At 46.1% G+C, this 15,628-nt stretch overlaps 2 protein-coding genes across 7 annotated transcripts in view; both read left to right on the forward strand.

The window, feature by feature from the left end:
* Nucleotides 1–1,973: 1,973 nt before the first annotated feature.
* On the forward strand, nucleotides 1,974–5,350 carry LOC116947068 (derriere protein-like). Its single transcript, XM_032962473.2, has 2 exons — nucleotides 1,974–2,610; nucleotides 3,667–5,350. The coding sequence occupies exons 1-2, from the start codon at nucleotides 2,220–2,222 to the stop codon at nucleotides 4,812–4,814; spliced, it is 1,539 nt and encodes a 512-aa protein (XP_032818364.2). The 5' UTR covers nucleotides 1,974–2,219; the 3' UTR covers nucleotides 4,815–5,350.
* A 2,787-nt stretch (nucleotides 5,351–8,137) lies between these two features.
* The window catches only part of DDHD1 (DDHD domain containing 1), a 38,400-nt gene continuing 30,909 nt past the window's right edge, over nucleotides 8,138–15,628 (forward strand). For 3 of the 6 annotated variants that reach the window (XM_032962454.2, XM_076070494.1, XM_076070496.1), the window contains exons 1-3: nucleotides 9,064–9,800; nucleotides 10,923–11,503; nucleotides 13,899–14,090. In XM_032962454.2, coding sequence (XP_032818345.2) covers nucleotides 9,091–9,800; nucleotides 10,923–11,503; nucleotides 13,899–14,090 — 1,483 coding nt within the window. In that variant the 5' untranslated portion in view covers nucleotides 9,064–9,090. Of the gene's footprint in view, nucleotides 9,033–9,062; nucleotides 9,801–10,882; nucleotides 11,504–13,898; nucleotides 14,091–15,628 lie in introns of those variants that run through there. The other 3 variants (XM_032962453.2, XM_032962450.2, XM_076070495.1) reach the window with 3 other exon arrangements.

Below are 15,628 nucleotides of genomic sequence, written 5' to 3' on the forward strand. Positions count from 1 at the left end.
TTGAATTTCGAGTCCCGCCTGCGGTTGCCTTGGCAGAGCCAGAGACCCAATGATTACGCGGGCCTTGTATGGCCCGCGGGCTGGACGTTCCCCACCCCTGCTCTACAGGGTGGTCCAGATGTCTTGCGACCCCCAATTAATTGAACCCTAAACATTTTTTTCCCTTTGCATATTCATTTCCGTTTTAAATAAACTTCATCTTCAAAATATGACGTTTTGGGGAATTAAATAGGGGTCACAAGACATCTGGACCACCCTGTACTTTGATCCTGATTGTGATTCTTTAATCTCTGAGTTTCGCCTTTCCCACTGGTGACCCAGGTCACCGTTGCAAATGACTCATCGTGGCATCTCGTGTTCTCACCCTGCAGTGGATTGACAGAGGAATATAAATAATGATATTATTGGTTCTTTCGGTAAAGGCACGTAGAAGGGAAACAATAAAATAATAAAAATATAAAACAATTAAATTCCCACGACGTTTCGACTGCAACACAAGCAATCATCATCAGGTGTGAAAACCACAACAAGAAAATTTGAAAAAAGTGGCGGTTATTTTTAACGTTAGCACCACGGAGAGCGATTTGACAGTTTGTTCAGGTGGACGAGTCCATCTATGTTCGGAAAAGAGGAGGGGGGAGACGAAAAATAATGGATGCGGTCTGAAATCCACCTTAAGCGTGATCAATCAATTAAGACCCTAAATGGTTGATCAAATCCTTCCAATGATTGCTAAGCCAGAATCCATCTTCTCGATTGAATTTGTCTCTGTGTTTGTATATGTGGATAGCCTCATGAACGAATCTCTCATGGTAGCCAGATGGCTTGCAAAGAACCTCTGTCTTGGAGAAGTCAATGTCATGTGAACCTACTGAATTATAACAGTGATCTGCCACGGCCGAGGTGTTGGTCCTACGTCGCGAGAATTTTATTGTTTTATATTTTTATTATTTTATTGTTTCCCTTCTACGTGACTTTACCGAAAGAATCAAGAATACGAATCCCTGCAGTCACGAAAGCTTTAAATCTAAATAAATAATGATCTAACGTTTTTTTTTTACAGCAATAATCTAATTGCTGTCGAATGATAAAAACGCCTTCGCTTAATGCGTAATGAAACCACTCTTGCTCATCACCATATACGTTTCTCTCTTAATTGACAATTAAAGGTGACGCACGCGTTGATTGGTTACTCGCGTGAAACGTGTGAAGCGTGCAGTTACATCATTTAATGTCGCTGAAATCAAGACCCGTGCGTGACTTCGAGGGAAAGCGGCGACGTGACGAGGCCTTTCATCCAGCAGTGGATTTCTCATGGCTGTTGACGATTCACCATGCATGTCCGCAATGATCTGATGTTGATCACTCGTTTTTAATGCGCGTTGGCAGTAGTACGTGAGCATAAATAACACGAACCTTCGTCAATAACACTGCCCCCCAAAAATGCAAATGTATGTGACGTTTACGGGTAATGACCCTGATTCATAGCCATCATGTTGATGTATGTTAACTTAATAAGTTGTTAGCCGTGGTCGGGAATCGAACTCAGGTCGCCCAGGTTCATTCCGCGATGCGCTAACCCCTGCGCCACCGCTCCACCCACAAAGCAGGCAAAATACATCGATATAACAAATTACTTTTAATTATTGAGATTACGTATTATTAACTTTATAAATGTGTAAGATTATACAACGTGCGTTCGATAATACATTGCACTTTAGATAATATATTGCACTCCAGATAACAATTTTACTTTAGATAATATATTGCACGTTAAATAATTGTACTTTCTGTAAGATAAAGCACGTTAGATAATGCATTGCACGTCAGAAAGTACATTGTACGTTAGAGCACCGTGTTTGTCAATCTCAGCATCTGCCCCTTAATTAGTTTCAGGGATTGCAGGAATGCTAATCAGCCAGCGGGGCAACTTGGGGTGGGGGGCTTCCTACTGTGAAGAGGGGTGGGGGGTTGATTGAGGGAGGATGAGGTGGTGGGATGTGTAAATCGTGCGGGGGAGGAGAAGGTGATTGAGATTTCAAAACACACATTCACCTCTGCTCGCTGGGGTTTTTTTGGTGTGACCATTAAACACAAGAGCAGAGTTTTTTTAAGTTCTACAACCTCCAGGACGTTGACAACGTATCCAGTTCAGTTGCTTAAAGAAACTTGGAATAGCAGCATCGTCATCATCGTCAGCAGCAGCAAGAATCACAACAATGGGGACCCACGTGCTAATCTTGCTGCTGCTATCGTTGTTGTTCAACTACGCTCGTCTGCTGACAGCTGGCACTTTGGGCCACGAGACCGCAGACAAAGATTCTCCGGTTCAACCAGGGGTTGATGATGACCTCGAAGATGATCTCAAGAAGCAAGAGATGCACTTTCTTCGGGCCCTGGGTCTCACTGAGCGGCCCAAACCCTCGGCGGCTCGTCGCGCCATCCCGGCTTTTATGTGGAAGCTTTACCGCGGAGGTGCTGATGGCGGTGCTGCTGATGGCGGTGGTGGCGGTGGCGGTGGTGGCGGTGATGGAGGGTCTCGAGAGCGGCCGTGTCGCCTACCCCGATACGGAGTGACCGGCAACATCATTCGACATATTCCAGACCAAGGTGAGCACTTTGCTGGTCAGTGGGGTAAACTCCGATGCTTGTGACCTCTTGGCTGTTGGACCAAAATTTTGCACTCCTATTGTGTTTTGTATCGTTTGTTGCGACGTTCTGACCTGTTCTTACTGGACATGTGTGAAAAGGAGCTTTATAGCTCATCGGATTACTCCAGTATTAATACATATTCTCATCCTGATTATTAACACATTGGATATTGTTATATTTTTTTTAACCGTTGCTGAGCAGCAGGGCTCCAAAGGCTCCATAACGTTAAGCGGCCACCAAAAAAAACCGTAACTATGAAAAGTTATAATTACTTGTAGACGAGTCAATACATTTCGAGAATTGAGCAAGGTTATTATTGAGACCTGGAGAGAGAGAGAGAGGAGAAAAGGACGATGGGAAGGATTTCGAATTTCGAGCAGTGCGGGAGAACGAGCGGAAAGAGTCTTGTTGTGACCAGCAGGATGTATATGTCATTGCAAATCATTCTCGCCAATCGGATATAACTATCCTTACTAATCGAGTTCGAGAGGGGGGGGGGACGGCATCATTTATACCCAGGAACAACGCTGAGTTTCGAATGCCAGCTCGCGCGGTGATGGTGAGCTCTAATTACCTTTTTGTAACGCATTATTATTGAGAGAGGTTTTTGATTTGTTGACCGCCAAACTTACAAATAATTTGAAAGTCACTTGAGTGAAAAAAAAGTTCCCCTAACCCTCGGTCTCAAATGTGAATCTTCATCTCGCCGTGTCCGTTTGATCTGTGTATACATGTCCACGTGATGAGCCACTTTGTTAAAATATCATTTGTGGTCGGGCCCTTCAGAAAAAAAGAGGTAATACCTCCTGGTAAGATAAACAAAAAAATTGAAGTTTTAGTTGTCAGTGATTTTGTTTACCTTTGCACTCCTATCGTTTTTTGTATTGTTTGCTGTAACGTTCTTACCCCGTCCCCCTACTGAAACATCTGTGGGGGGGGGGGGGGGTGAAAGAGCTTCATAGCTGATTGTTAATTAAAATTCTCCTCTATCCATCCACCCATCCTCGCGCACAGGCAGCCACGTGGACATTCCGCGGAGTTCCACGACGCGGTCGCTCTGCGCGTCCCGACGTCTCCTCTTCAACCTGACGGTGGCGCAGAAGGCCGGCGAGGAGGTCGGGATGGCCCGGCTGCAGCTGGTCCTGCCGCCAGCGTCCTACGTACCCAAAAGCGGGGAAGTGCCCGTGTATCTCCGTATCTCGGCCATACGCGGAGCGGGAGGGACGCAGCAGCGACTGAGAGCCATTGTGTCGAGCTCCGTGAGGCTCTCTCGCTCGGCTTGGACCTTCGACCTGACCGAGGAGGCGCGGAAAGCCATCGGCCAAGGGCAGCTGAGCGTCTTCCTGGAAATTGAGGAGGAGGTGGAGGAAGAGGATGTGTTGTACACCGACGTGGAAGAGGTATCGTTGTCCTCTTCATCGGCGTCATCGAAGCCGCACGCAGCGTTGGAAGGTGTATTGTCGTCGTCATCATCCATGGATCTGTACACAGAATGGAATGAGGAGGGATCAATGCCCTTTTTGTCATCGTCAGCAGCAGCGTCGTCGTCGTCGTCGTCATCGAAGCCGAACGCAGGAGTGGAGGAGATGCCGCGGGCAGCAACATCATCGGCATCGAAGGAACCGAGCCTGTGCGAACGTGCCGAGCAGGAACTTCGCTCCTCGCTGCTCCTCATCTCCATGGATGGCTCTCGGTGCACGACCAGGCGTGCCAAACGGAGCGCATCCCACCACCACCACCACCACGATCTCCACTCCCCATTCCCCACGTCACCCGGATCATTATCATCATCCTCCTCCTCAACATCATCATCATCATCGTCGTCAGCAACTCCGGTCACTCCCAGCAACGTGTGCAAGCGCCGGAGACTCTACGTCGACTTCCGAGACGTGGGCTGGCACGACTGGGTGATCGCCCCGCAGGGCTACCTGGCCAACTACTGTGCGGGCGAGTGCCCCTACCCGCTCGGCGAGGCGCTCAACGGCACCAACCACGCCGTGCTGCAGACCCTGGTGCACGCCGTGGACCCGCGTGGCGTGCCCCAGCCGTGCTGCGTCCCCGTGCACCTCTCGCCCATCTCCATGCTCTACTACGACAACAGTGACAACGTGGTGCTCCGTCACTACGACGGCATGGTGGTGGACGAGTGCGGCTGTCGGTAGTGAGTGCTGCTGTCGGTAGTGAGTGTGGGCGGGGACGATTATTTGAACCCGTCCTGGGTATCCCCTAGCTCGACTCTGTCTCAAATGAGTGGCTGAAAGTGTAGTTAGTTAGAGTGTTGCGGTGGGTGGTGGCGGTGGGTGGTGCACACACAATTCTCACGCAATTATTCTTTTAATTCCAGTGCCATCATTCGGCATTCATCTGGATTAATGGGTTATCTCAGCGGCGATTTGTATAAAGTTGTAATTCAGTCAGATTTAATCACACATTTAATTTGATTGTGAAATTATAGTACCATGTACAATTAGCCTTTCAAAATTTGTATTAATGCATTTACGAAGCGGTTTTTTTACTTGCATGTAATGGTACTGAACAATGCTAAGTTAACCTTATTGTGCAGATATACGTTAAATGTTCATGCTGATTTGTTGGTCTGATATCTTGAAACATAAGATGTGTGTTTGCATCACAACCAACTTTTACAATATACTCTGTTCGAACAATTTATTTTAATAAACTTTTACAGTTTTCCTTACGTTTTTTTGTACTGGTGAGATTTTCATATCCCCCCCCCCCAAACGTATTCAAACTCTTGAGGCATCATCGTAGCCATAAGTTGAAGAATCCATTTGGAAATCTGCTTGTATGTCCAGAGTGGCTGTTGAGATCTCGCACAGGGTTTCTCTACGAACCCTTAAAATATCCTTCAAGTGTAAATGTTTGATCTTTTTACACACGAGGGGGCATGTATGTATGTTGCACTTCTTTTGCACCGTACATAGCTAAACGTGCTAATCGGAGGTTCGGCATACTTTCCCACACTGTTATGGAATTGTCACGTGAACGATGAGCTGAAATTTTTCATTCTCAAGAGCTATAATTTGGTAAAATTCAGTGTGAAAATAAATTGTGTGAAAGTCAGTTGTGACGAGGATGAGATTATCTCCCTCCAGCTACAAGAGACTGCTACATTCACTACAATGTCAAACATTTTTTTTTACTGACAAGTGAATTAAACTGCTGTACTTGATTTGAAGCTTTCGTGACTGCAGGAATCCATACTCTTTGGTTCTTTCAGTGTAGAGAGGATGAGGTTGTGTGTCGCTCTGCTGCCAATAGTTCATTAAACCACCTGTAGTTATATGCTAAAAAATGTTAAAGTAGGAAATATTTCAGCACATACAAATAAAACCCAAAACCGTTATATATGCCTCTTGCTGTGTACCGTTGGTGGTATGTTGGGCAAACAGGTGCTGTTTGTGCAAATAATAGTTTGACTGATAATTGTGTTAATGTAACCCTCCTCTTCTTTGGATGTTTCGGTAAAGCCACGTAGATAGAAAATAATAATTATATAATTAAACATTAATGAATAATTTAATCAAACAATTTTTTTTCTTAATAATACTATTTATTTTTATATCTACGTGGCTTTACCGAAAGACCCAAAGAATATGAATTCCTGTAGTCACGAAAGCTTTAAGTCAAGATGTAACCTTTCTTTTTAAACTAATTTTAACTACTCAAGACCGAGACGAACATTACACGTCCAGATTCTCCGCTTCTCAAATAGAAACAAAATTTTAATTAGTGGACTTTAGCAGGACATCGTTGCATAAAATGATGATCATGATGATGGCCCGGTGGTCGAGACTTATTACGGAGTGTCAGCCAAGGGAGAGAACACATCCAGACAGCACGTCTGCCGGGGAGATGGAGTGATAAAATCAGCCTGCGTTCCGTCGTTGGGATGGAGCGTTGCAAGGCTTGTGGACAGCCTTCATCCAGCAGTGGATAGAGGAGATAATAGCTGCTGATAATGATGCTTCTTCATTCGTATCGCTGATGTAGACACAGAGCAACAACTACAATTTCACATTCAGGTTGTCAAGCCAAGATAACCGCTGTGATGTCTCATTCGCATGTGGATCGGGCATTGATTGCGACGTTATACTTTGCATGGTCTTGTTCTGGATATCAGAATATCTATTTATACTGGAGGAATCAGATGTGATGCTGATAACTGGAATGGATAATTGGTGAATGTCTGCTGCTGCTGATGATTATGACGGTGGTGGTGGTAATGATGACAACTTGTGTGATAACACGACTAATTTACAGCCTCTGTCAATCCACTGCTGGATGAAGGCCTCTCCACGACATAATTTGACCATGGTACTTCAACGCTGGCCGCTGTAAATAATCATAATACATTTATGATACAAAATATAGGGTTTTTTGGGGGGTTTAGATCGTGTAAATATAATTTTGTCATTAAACCCGCCACCACCCGACATAGGCAATTAGTAATGTTTGTCACGTGAACAGAACGCGCCAATTCGTTACCAGTACAGCACGAACCGGTGTGGCGGAGAGAACATCCACAACATTTACAATCTGAGTACGACGTTTCGCCAGTAATTACAACAAGCATCATCAGGCGGAGACAGATTTACACACATTGGTGAGTAACAATACTGGGACTCGCCACGCGGTGGCGCAAAGTGGCCACGTGTGCAGTGTTACAGTGTTTAATATAATCTTGATTAGAAGCTTTCGATTCAGTTTTCAGTTTCATTTATTTTGGTATAGCCCTGTGAGCCATTCGGCTCTTGAATCGGGTGCAACCGCAACAAACAAAAAATATAAAAAAAAACATGAACAAGAAAAACATCTTAAAGTGACTATGCGCAAACAGAAAAATCCAGGAAAAAACAGCAAAAATCTTCCAGAAAAAGCACCGTACACCAACGCTCTGTGCAAAAATCCCAGTGGGATGCAAGTCAAACAACAACAACCACAAGACGACGTAGATTAAAGCAATCATTCTAACTCCGTACTAACAACAAAAAAAACACATGGCCAAACAAAAAAAACGTTTTCGAAATCACCAAAATAAAGCCATAAAAGCAATGTAACAATGATCATAGGAACTGTGACTTCAGGAATCCATACACCTACGTGACTTTACCGAAAGAACCAAAGAGTAAGTATTAATATAAACAAAGTTCGACCCCCGTGTCGCCTGTAACAGACTATTTGAGGCCACACGAGGCGGTGTGTGGCCCAGCAACCACGCCCGGTTGCGATGTTTTTTTTTTATTACACCGCACCAGGGTATACTCATTTGAGGCCGAGTCGACCTAGGGGGAGTCCCAGCACCGGCTCGTGATAATCGTTGGTGGCCGCGAGCGGGAATCGAACCCGGGTGGGTAAAGCCGGCGGGGGTGGGGGGGCCGTAGCGCGCTAACCGCTCCGCCACCGCTCCCCGGCATTGGCCACGCGGTGGCGCTAAAGCGGCCACACGTGCGAGTGATACAGTGTTTAATATATTAATATATAGACAACACGCACACAAACACACACACGACACACACACGGAGACTCGCACGCTACAGTACACCCCGTGATGTTTAAAGACAGACGGAGTGCGCGCGTGTGTCACGCCGAGTAGGCGTCAGTAGCCGGCTGATCATCATCAGCAGCAGTAGCATCAGCTTCAGTCGTAGCGGCAAGGAGTTTTCACGATCGTCGCTACAATCAGTAACAGCGGCGTTAAGAAAAAGCAGCAGAAGCAAAATAATCATCGGCGGTAGCAGTGGAAGCATGATCATCATCAGCACAAAGCAGTAGAAGCATGATCATCATCAGCAGCAGCAGTAGAAGCAAGATCATCATCAGCACAGAGCAGTAGAAGCATGATCATCATCAGCACACAGCAGTAAAAGCAATATCATCATCAGCAGCAGTAGAAGCAAGATCATCATCAGCAGTGTCATCAGCAGCAGTATCATCAGCAGCAGTGTCATCAGCAGCAGTATCATCATCATCAGCAGCAGCAGTGTCATCAGCAGCAGTGTCATCAGCAGCAGTGTCATCAGCAGCAGCGTCTATCAGCAGCAGTATCATCATCATCAGCAGCAGCAGTGTCATCAGCAGCAGTATCAGCAGGAGCAGTGTCTATCAGCAGCAGTATCATCATCATCAGCAGCAGTATCATCATCAGCAGCAGTATCATCATCAGCAGCAGTGTCATCATCATCAGCAGCAGCAGTATCATCATCAGCAGCAGCAGTGTCATCAGCAGCAGCAAAATCATCATCAGCAGCAGCAAAATCATCAACAAGCGCCAGCAGCAGCAGTGTCATCAACATCGTAAACATCATCAGCAGCAGCATCATCAGCATCATCAGCAACGCATCGTTGCTCACCTTTGGGTACGTACGTGTGGTTGTGTTGGAGTAATTTGTGCGTTGTGTAGAATTAGCAGCGGTAATGACGAGGGGAGTCATTAGCTCTACGATGTTGACTATCGCACGTCCGTGTGGGGTTCCACTCAGTCTACACTCGGATCCATTCATCTCATCACACAGTCATCATTACCTCCTCACAAACCTCCTCATTACCTCCTCACAACCTCCTCATTACCTCCTCACAGCCTCCTCATCACTCCCTCACACCCTCCTCATCACACCCTCACACCCTCCTCATCACACCCTCACACCCTCATCACTCCCTCACACCCTCCTCATCACACCCTCCTCATCACTCCCTCCTCATCACACCCTCCTCATCACACCCTCCTCATCACACCCTCCTCATCACACCCTCCTCATCACACCCTCCTCATCACACCCTCCTCATCACACCCTCCTCATCACACCCTCCTCATCACACCCTCCTCATCACACCCTCCTCATCACACCCTCCTCATCACACCCTCCTCATAATCCTCAACATCATCAATCTCAATATCGTCATCACCACACACCATCCTCAACATCATCAGCCTCCACATCACCAACCTCAATATCAACATACCCTCCTCACACCATCATCATCATCTTCGACATCACCAACCTCAATATCATCACCCCCTTCACACCGTTCCCCTCACACTATCATCATCAACCTCACACACACGAGTGCATCTTCAACATCGGTCCATGTACGTGGATTTTTGTCTACATATTAGGATCTCCCTTGTGAGTATTGTGTCTCTCGGGGCGGGGTTCTTAAATCGTGTTTTGCATTAACCGGTAACCGCATGAAAAACGGTTTACCGGTTTTTGCCGTACATACAGACACGCCTCGCAATCTTTAACAGAGAAACCCGGTGGCTTCGACCGCCGTGCGGTTTGTACGTCCGTGCGTACCAACCAGTGTGCATCCGTTAGCAAAATTCCACTGTTAAACCGGTAATCGATTTTGAACAACGGTTATTGGTTTACCGGATCTAGTTTTAAGAACGCCACTGTGGCTAGGAGATGTTGACTACCTCGCCTGGTATACAGGAGGTCGTGGGTTCGATCCAGACCCTGACGCCTGCTGCTGCTGTGTATTTGGAGTTTGCGGTGTGTTGCTCTCTCCCCGTGGTCGCGTTGATTTTCCTTCGGATACCTCCGATTTTTCCCTCCACATTTAGAATCAACATCACGCGTTTAGAGTATTTGGATGGTGCTATCAATTTCCACGTCATAAGCCACTTCGTTGAGCTATTATTTGTGATAGAGCCAGGTCGCTTCTGAAAATGAGCTACATTGTTCAGTGGGCCTTACCTGGTACAATAACAATAGTTAGTTAACCCTAGTCTCTCTTTGTCAAACATCATTGCTTTTATCTCGTAATCTTCCTGTTCCTCATCATCATCATCTCCGCATTCTTTTTTTCCCATCCTGATCAAAATCATCATTGTCCATCCATCACCATCAATATAACAATGATAGTGTCTTCAGTTCTGTTTTCAATGACTATAATCATTGCCCTGATCATAATCTTCTCAGGCATCTTGTCCATTATCGTCATTATCATGGTCATCTCGATAGTCATCTAAATCCGGTTGTCCATGGCAATAATCATCATCATCGTCATCATAATCTCCTCAATTCTGTCGTTCATGATCTTAATTTGTATCGTCCATCATAATAATCTTGACATATAATGCCCTAAATCATGTTGTCCATTATCATCATTGCTTTCTTTTTGTCATTAATTACATTTGTTACTGATAATCTCCCTGTAAAGGGGCTTATTCACAATGATGTCTTCTGTCTGTTCTCAATTAAAGGGCTCTAATCACAGCAATCTGTCCATGTCTTTCACCCAAGAGAAACGGCTGACATTGAGGGGAGAGACGGGGAGAGAACTCCGTGGTGGAGGAGGACATTGAGAACCCTCTGGAGGAGATCCAGCAGAAGGACCTGGAGGACTTCGAGGAGAAGGTCCTGGTGGAGGCCCTGGAGAACTACATTGAGAAGGCTCCTGGAGCAGCCCCATCGGAGGACAATGCTGGAGGACGTTTGTATGGAATTGGACGACGGAGTCCATAACACTGGGTCCATGGATCCCATGGGGACTTGCGACCCCTCAGGTCTCGAAGATCCTGGGGACCATGGTGAGCCGTTGGACGGGTCCTCCAGAAGATCACGTGCCAGAACGTCATCCCGCCTTTCGGCCGATGCTGTGGAGGAGCTGGGTCCCGAGGAGGTCAGATGGTTCTACAGGGATGAGCGCAAGGCGTGGAAGCCTTTCAATGGCTACGACTCGTTGCAGGTGGAACTTGCATACCGTAGGTACCACGCTAGCGCTGGTGGAGGAGTCGGGGAGGACACAGAGCCGGTGTGCGTGAGGGGTGGACTTTACGAGGTGTCGGTGGCGAGCAAGGAATGTTATCCAGTCTACTGGCAAGGTGAGAGTCATTGTTCGTGTGCCGGCAAAATATGCTTGCTTACATGATAAGAAACTCAATCTGTCCATTTGTGGGCCAGTGTGTCAGTCTCTAGACTTACCCGAACGTTTTTTGTCGTACACAAGTCGAGTTTGGGATCATTCGTGACCAGAGCGTACCGGTAACCTATGATGTTGATGATGAGCCATGTACGACATATGACCTTTGATTTATGTAAGCAAAAGAGCTACCGCATAAGAACATCAACAAGCCGATGTGCGTGTCTCCTTTGCAAGCCACGGTGCTATGACTGGCCATGCAACACAAATTACGGACCGCATAGTAATTCCATAGAGACCTATAGGCATATAGAGACCCGTAGAGACGCATAGAAACATGTAAACATACGTTGAGATACATGGAAGTACATTAAAGATAAACCACGGTAGTGCGATTGTGGCCATGCAAACCAAACTATGGACAGGATAGTAAACCACTTAAGTCTGCGTTACCGCAACGGAGGAGGAGGAGGACTAGCAAAATCTATACGAACTCCGTCTCCTGAAGCCCTCTCGTCTTGGCGCGCAGCATACCTCGACATTGGCATCGAGCTCCTAAACATATTCTGCCATCATGCGCAAAAGAATAGGATGTGTGGTAAAAAATAATAATAACCTGACCGATAAATGTCACCATACAAAACATTTATGGGGTTCTGGAAACTTCTCGACTGGCTTCCCATTTCTCGGATGTTTTGTGGGGAGGGGATTAAATATTTGGAATACATTTCTAAAATTAATAAAAAAAAAACCCTAAGATATATGTACTAGGGGTGTCGTGATGTTACTGATTCACCAATTAATACAGTGCAGTGCTTCACACTTTATGAACCTGGTCACCCGAGTTAAATTCCCTGCTGTGGATAACATCAGTGGCACGCGGTATCTAAACCAAGCCGGTCCTGGGTATGGGCTCCCCTTCACCAACCCGTACTGGCCAGCGTGATGAAGTATGGTCAAATAACCCAAATTACCCACACGGTGCAGGGAGGCAGTAATCCAGCAGTGGACTGACCGGTCTATAAAGTACCTTGTTAAATTCAATCTGAAAGTGTTGTCTGTACAGTATACACAATGCAAGTACAGTACCGTATATGTTTGTCCATTGATTTTGTCAATTTACGTTGGCATAGGAAGTACCCATTTTTTTGTTGGCAGTGGTTTGCTTAATGGAATACTGTATCAAGAATTGGATGACTTATGAGAATTCGGCACAGCCAACCTTAATGATGATAATGATCTTGCCATACAGTACCACTTGCAACTGTAAGTGTTTGTTCAAATTCCAGCTGGGCTCTGTCAACATTACCTCATCCCTCTGTGTAGCTGGTAAAATGAGTATCACCTGACTAGGGGGCTTACGCTTGGGTGAAAATCAACGTGACTTTACCGAAAAAAACAAAGAGTAATCAACAGGTTGTTGTTCAACGCCTATGTACCAACACATTCCAGCCATAGGAACGTGGAATTTACACCACCGGCTCGTGACCACCAATTCAGATTGGCACTGCCCGATACTTTAAAGGAGCACGTGGAACAGCGATGTTGACTGTGTACTTGGTGACGTTTCAGGCAATGGTCCTTCACAGTAAATACCCATTGCTCAAAACGTTGCCTGTTATATACTTTAAGTCCACAGTGTTATTGACCAATGGGGCCGAAACGTCGTTAATTTTTTTTATTTTTGTTGTTTTATACTTTTACGTGACTTTACTGAATAGAACCAAAGAGTATTGACCAATGTGTTGAGTTTTTATAATTATTTATGTGTGCGCACCAATGTGTAAGCACCAATGCATACACAGTATCACCCCATAGTTTGATATTTAACCGTGACTTTTGTTCCTCCCAGTGCTTTAGCTATCAAGTGCGGAGGCGGTGCAACTGCACCAGAGCCCCCGGGCCAGAAGGGCCCAAGTTCCGGGCTACAAACATAGCTGGAGTGGAAGCAAATTTGGACAGGGTGGCAGGGGGGGGGTGCCGCCAATTTAATATCTTGCAGGGGGGCCCATGCCAACCCACTGATCCCTAACATTTATTACCACCGTTCCACTCACTTGCACACTTCCTCTGATGTCTTTATAACGTCTCCTGTGGAGTTTTCGTATGATTAATACCGTTAATCATTATTCAACCAAATCACCCTTAATGCAGTCGATCCCATCAGATCTCAGATGCTAAGTAGGGTTAAGCCTGGATAGTGTTTGAATGGGGATCACTGTGCACAATCAGGTTGCCATCGGGATTTCGGGGGTGGGGGGGCGACTTGGTAGATAGTCATAGGGCAGTGGGTGGGGGAGGGAGGTCTTTATCCAGCAGTGGATTGACCATGGCTGTCAATGATGTTGATGTCACAGAGGTGGAGAGGGTGGCGGTGATGCGGGGACAGTGGTTCGTGGACGGCACCTGGCAGCCGCTGGAGGAGGAGGACAGCGACCTGATCGAGACCGAGCACCTGGCGCGGTTCCGCGGGCAACCGTGCCATCCGGCACCGCTTGAGGCAGAGCAGGAGCAACCGCCGCCGCCACCACGGCCGGAGAACCGAGACGGTAAGGCTGGCACCACCGCTGCCACCGCGATCGTCGTGCCCGATCGTCGCGATTGTCGTTAGTGTCCATTGCCACCGTCGCTACCCTGGACACCCTTTGCATGATCAGACGTTTCATCGCAAGGGATTCTGCCGGTGAAATCTTTTAATGAGTAAAAAATAATGCATTGGCTCCCGGTTAACCTTCGGGACTTGGCGGTGAACAGCGTTGCTGTGGGAAGCTGTGGGTGGACGGCAGCATCGCCTGGTGACGAAAAATGTCTTTGGCAGCTGAAATATGTTTGTTAAATGTTAGGGTGACCCTTGGTGGAAAGGGGAGGTAAAATGATCGAGGGTGGCGTGTGGTTTGGGAGGAGTAAAAGGAGGACACAGAATGATCAAACGTTGAGCAATGCAAGGGCTTTAAAAGTGGACACGGGTCAGTAAACATTAAGGAGGATTTGGAGCCAGATATTCTGAAACGGCTGCTTTGCTTGCCTTTTGCATAGAATTCTACAGGAAAAAGAATGCAGACATTACCAGAGCGTGTTTGTTTGCATGTTCACCACAAGTACCTTGTGGTTAATGCAGACTTGATTCCTTGCAAAAGTTTTAATATTTGGTGTTTGAACATCTTAACACCTGTTTTATTGCCAGAAAGGGTAAAACCCATACTCTTTGGATCTTTCGGTAAAGTCCACGTAGGTATAATATAAAATAAATCAAAACGTTTCGGGCGCAACACAAGCGTCCGTCATCAGGTGAGAAAGAACCTGATGATGTGCCCAAAACGTCGTGATTTATTTTATTTTATACCCACGTGACTTTACCGAAAGAACCAAAGAGTACGGATTAATCAAGGGTAAAACCTATTCTTTATATTTCCTACCCTCCTCCACCTCTGTCCACCCAGCAGTATAAATGTGTACAGCACAGTTAGTCTATCGACAGGTTGTGTTTAGTGGGGCAAAGTGTGGGTACTCCCAGCTCTCGAAAGACATGTGTATGTATGCTAATCGGAGCGCTGGAAGAGTTAAGCCAATATTATCCTGCAGAGGGGGCTCCCCAGAGCTCCTGCTGTTGGAGGCTCTTTCACCAAAAGTGACGTAAGGAACACATTTCAGGGCTACACCTTTATCGGGGGAATACTTTGAAAAAAAAAACTGTGATTTTCATTAACTTCACTCTACTTGCAATTAAATTTTCCAGGAATAAAAAGTTTAAAGTTAATGTTGAAAGATTAACATTTCTGCCCAAGGCGAGATTAACGTAAGAATGGATTTGGTCAAAGGATTTGCGCCGTCAAACTTTGGGTTTTCCGGCCTTAGAAAATCCCTTATCGGCCACTTTCTCAGAAGAAACCATACGGCGGTAAAACACAAATCACTTTACAGTTCTAAAGTCCATTGTTTGAGTCACGTTCAAAATAACTTGCACCTTTAGCCCAGCCAATGGCACAAGAACATCTGATAAGGTCTGAATTGGTCTGTAATAAGGTAGGCACTGATAAGGGGTTGACAGGCATGAGATAAGGACATTGAAACGTTTAAACAAGTTTCC

The sequence above is a fragment of the Petromyzon marinus genome, chromosome 29 (assembly GCF_048934315.1).
Source record: "Petromyzon marinus isolate PM22_M1 ecotype Great Lakes invasive population chromosome 29, UKy_Petmar_22M1.pri1.0, whole genome shotgun sequence".
NCBI lineage: Eukaryota > Metazoa > Chordata > Hyperoartia > Petromyzontiformes > Petromyzontidae > Petromyzon > Petromyzon marinus.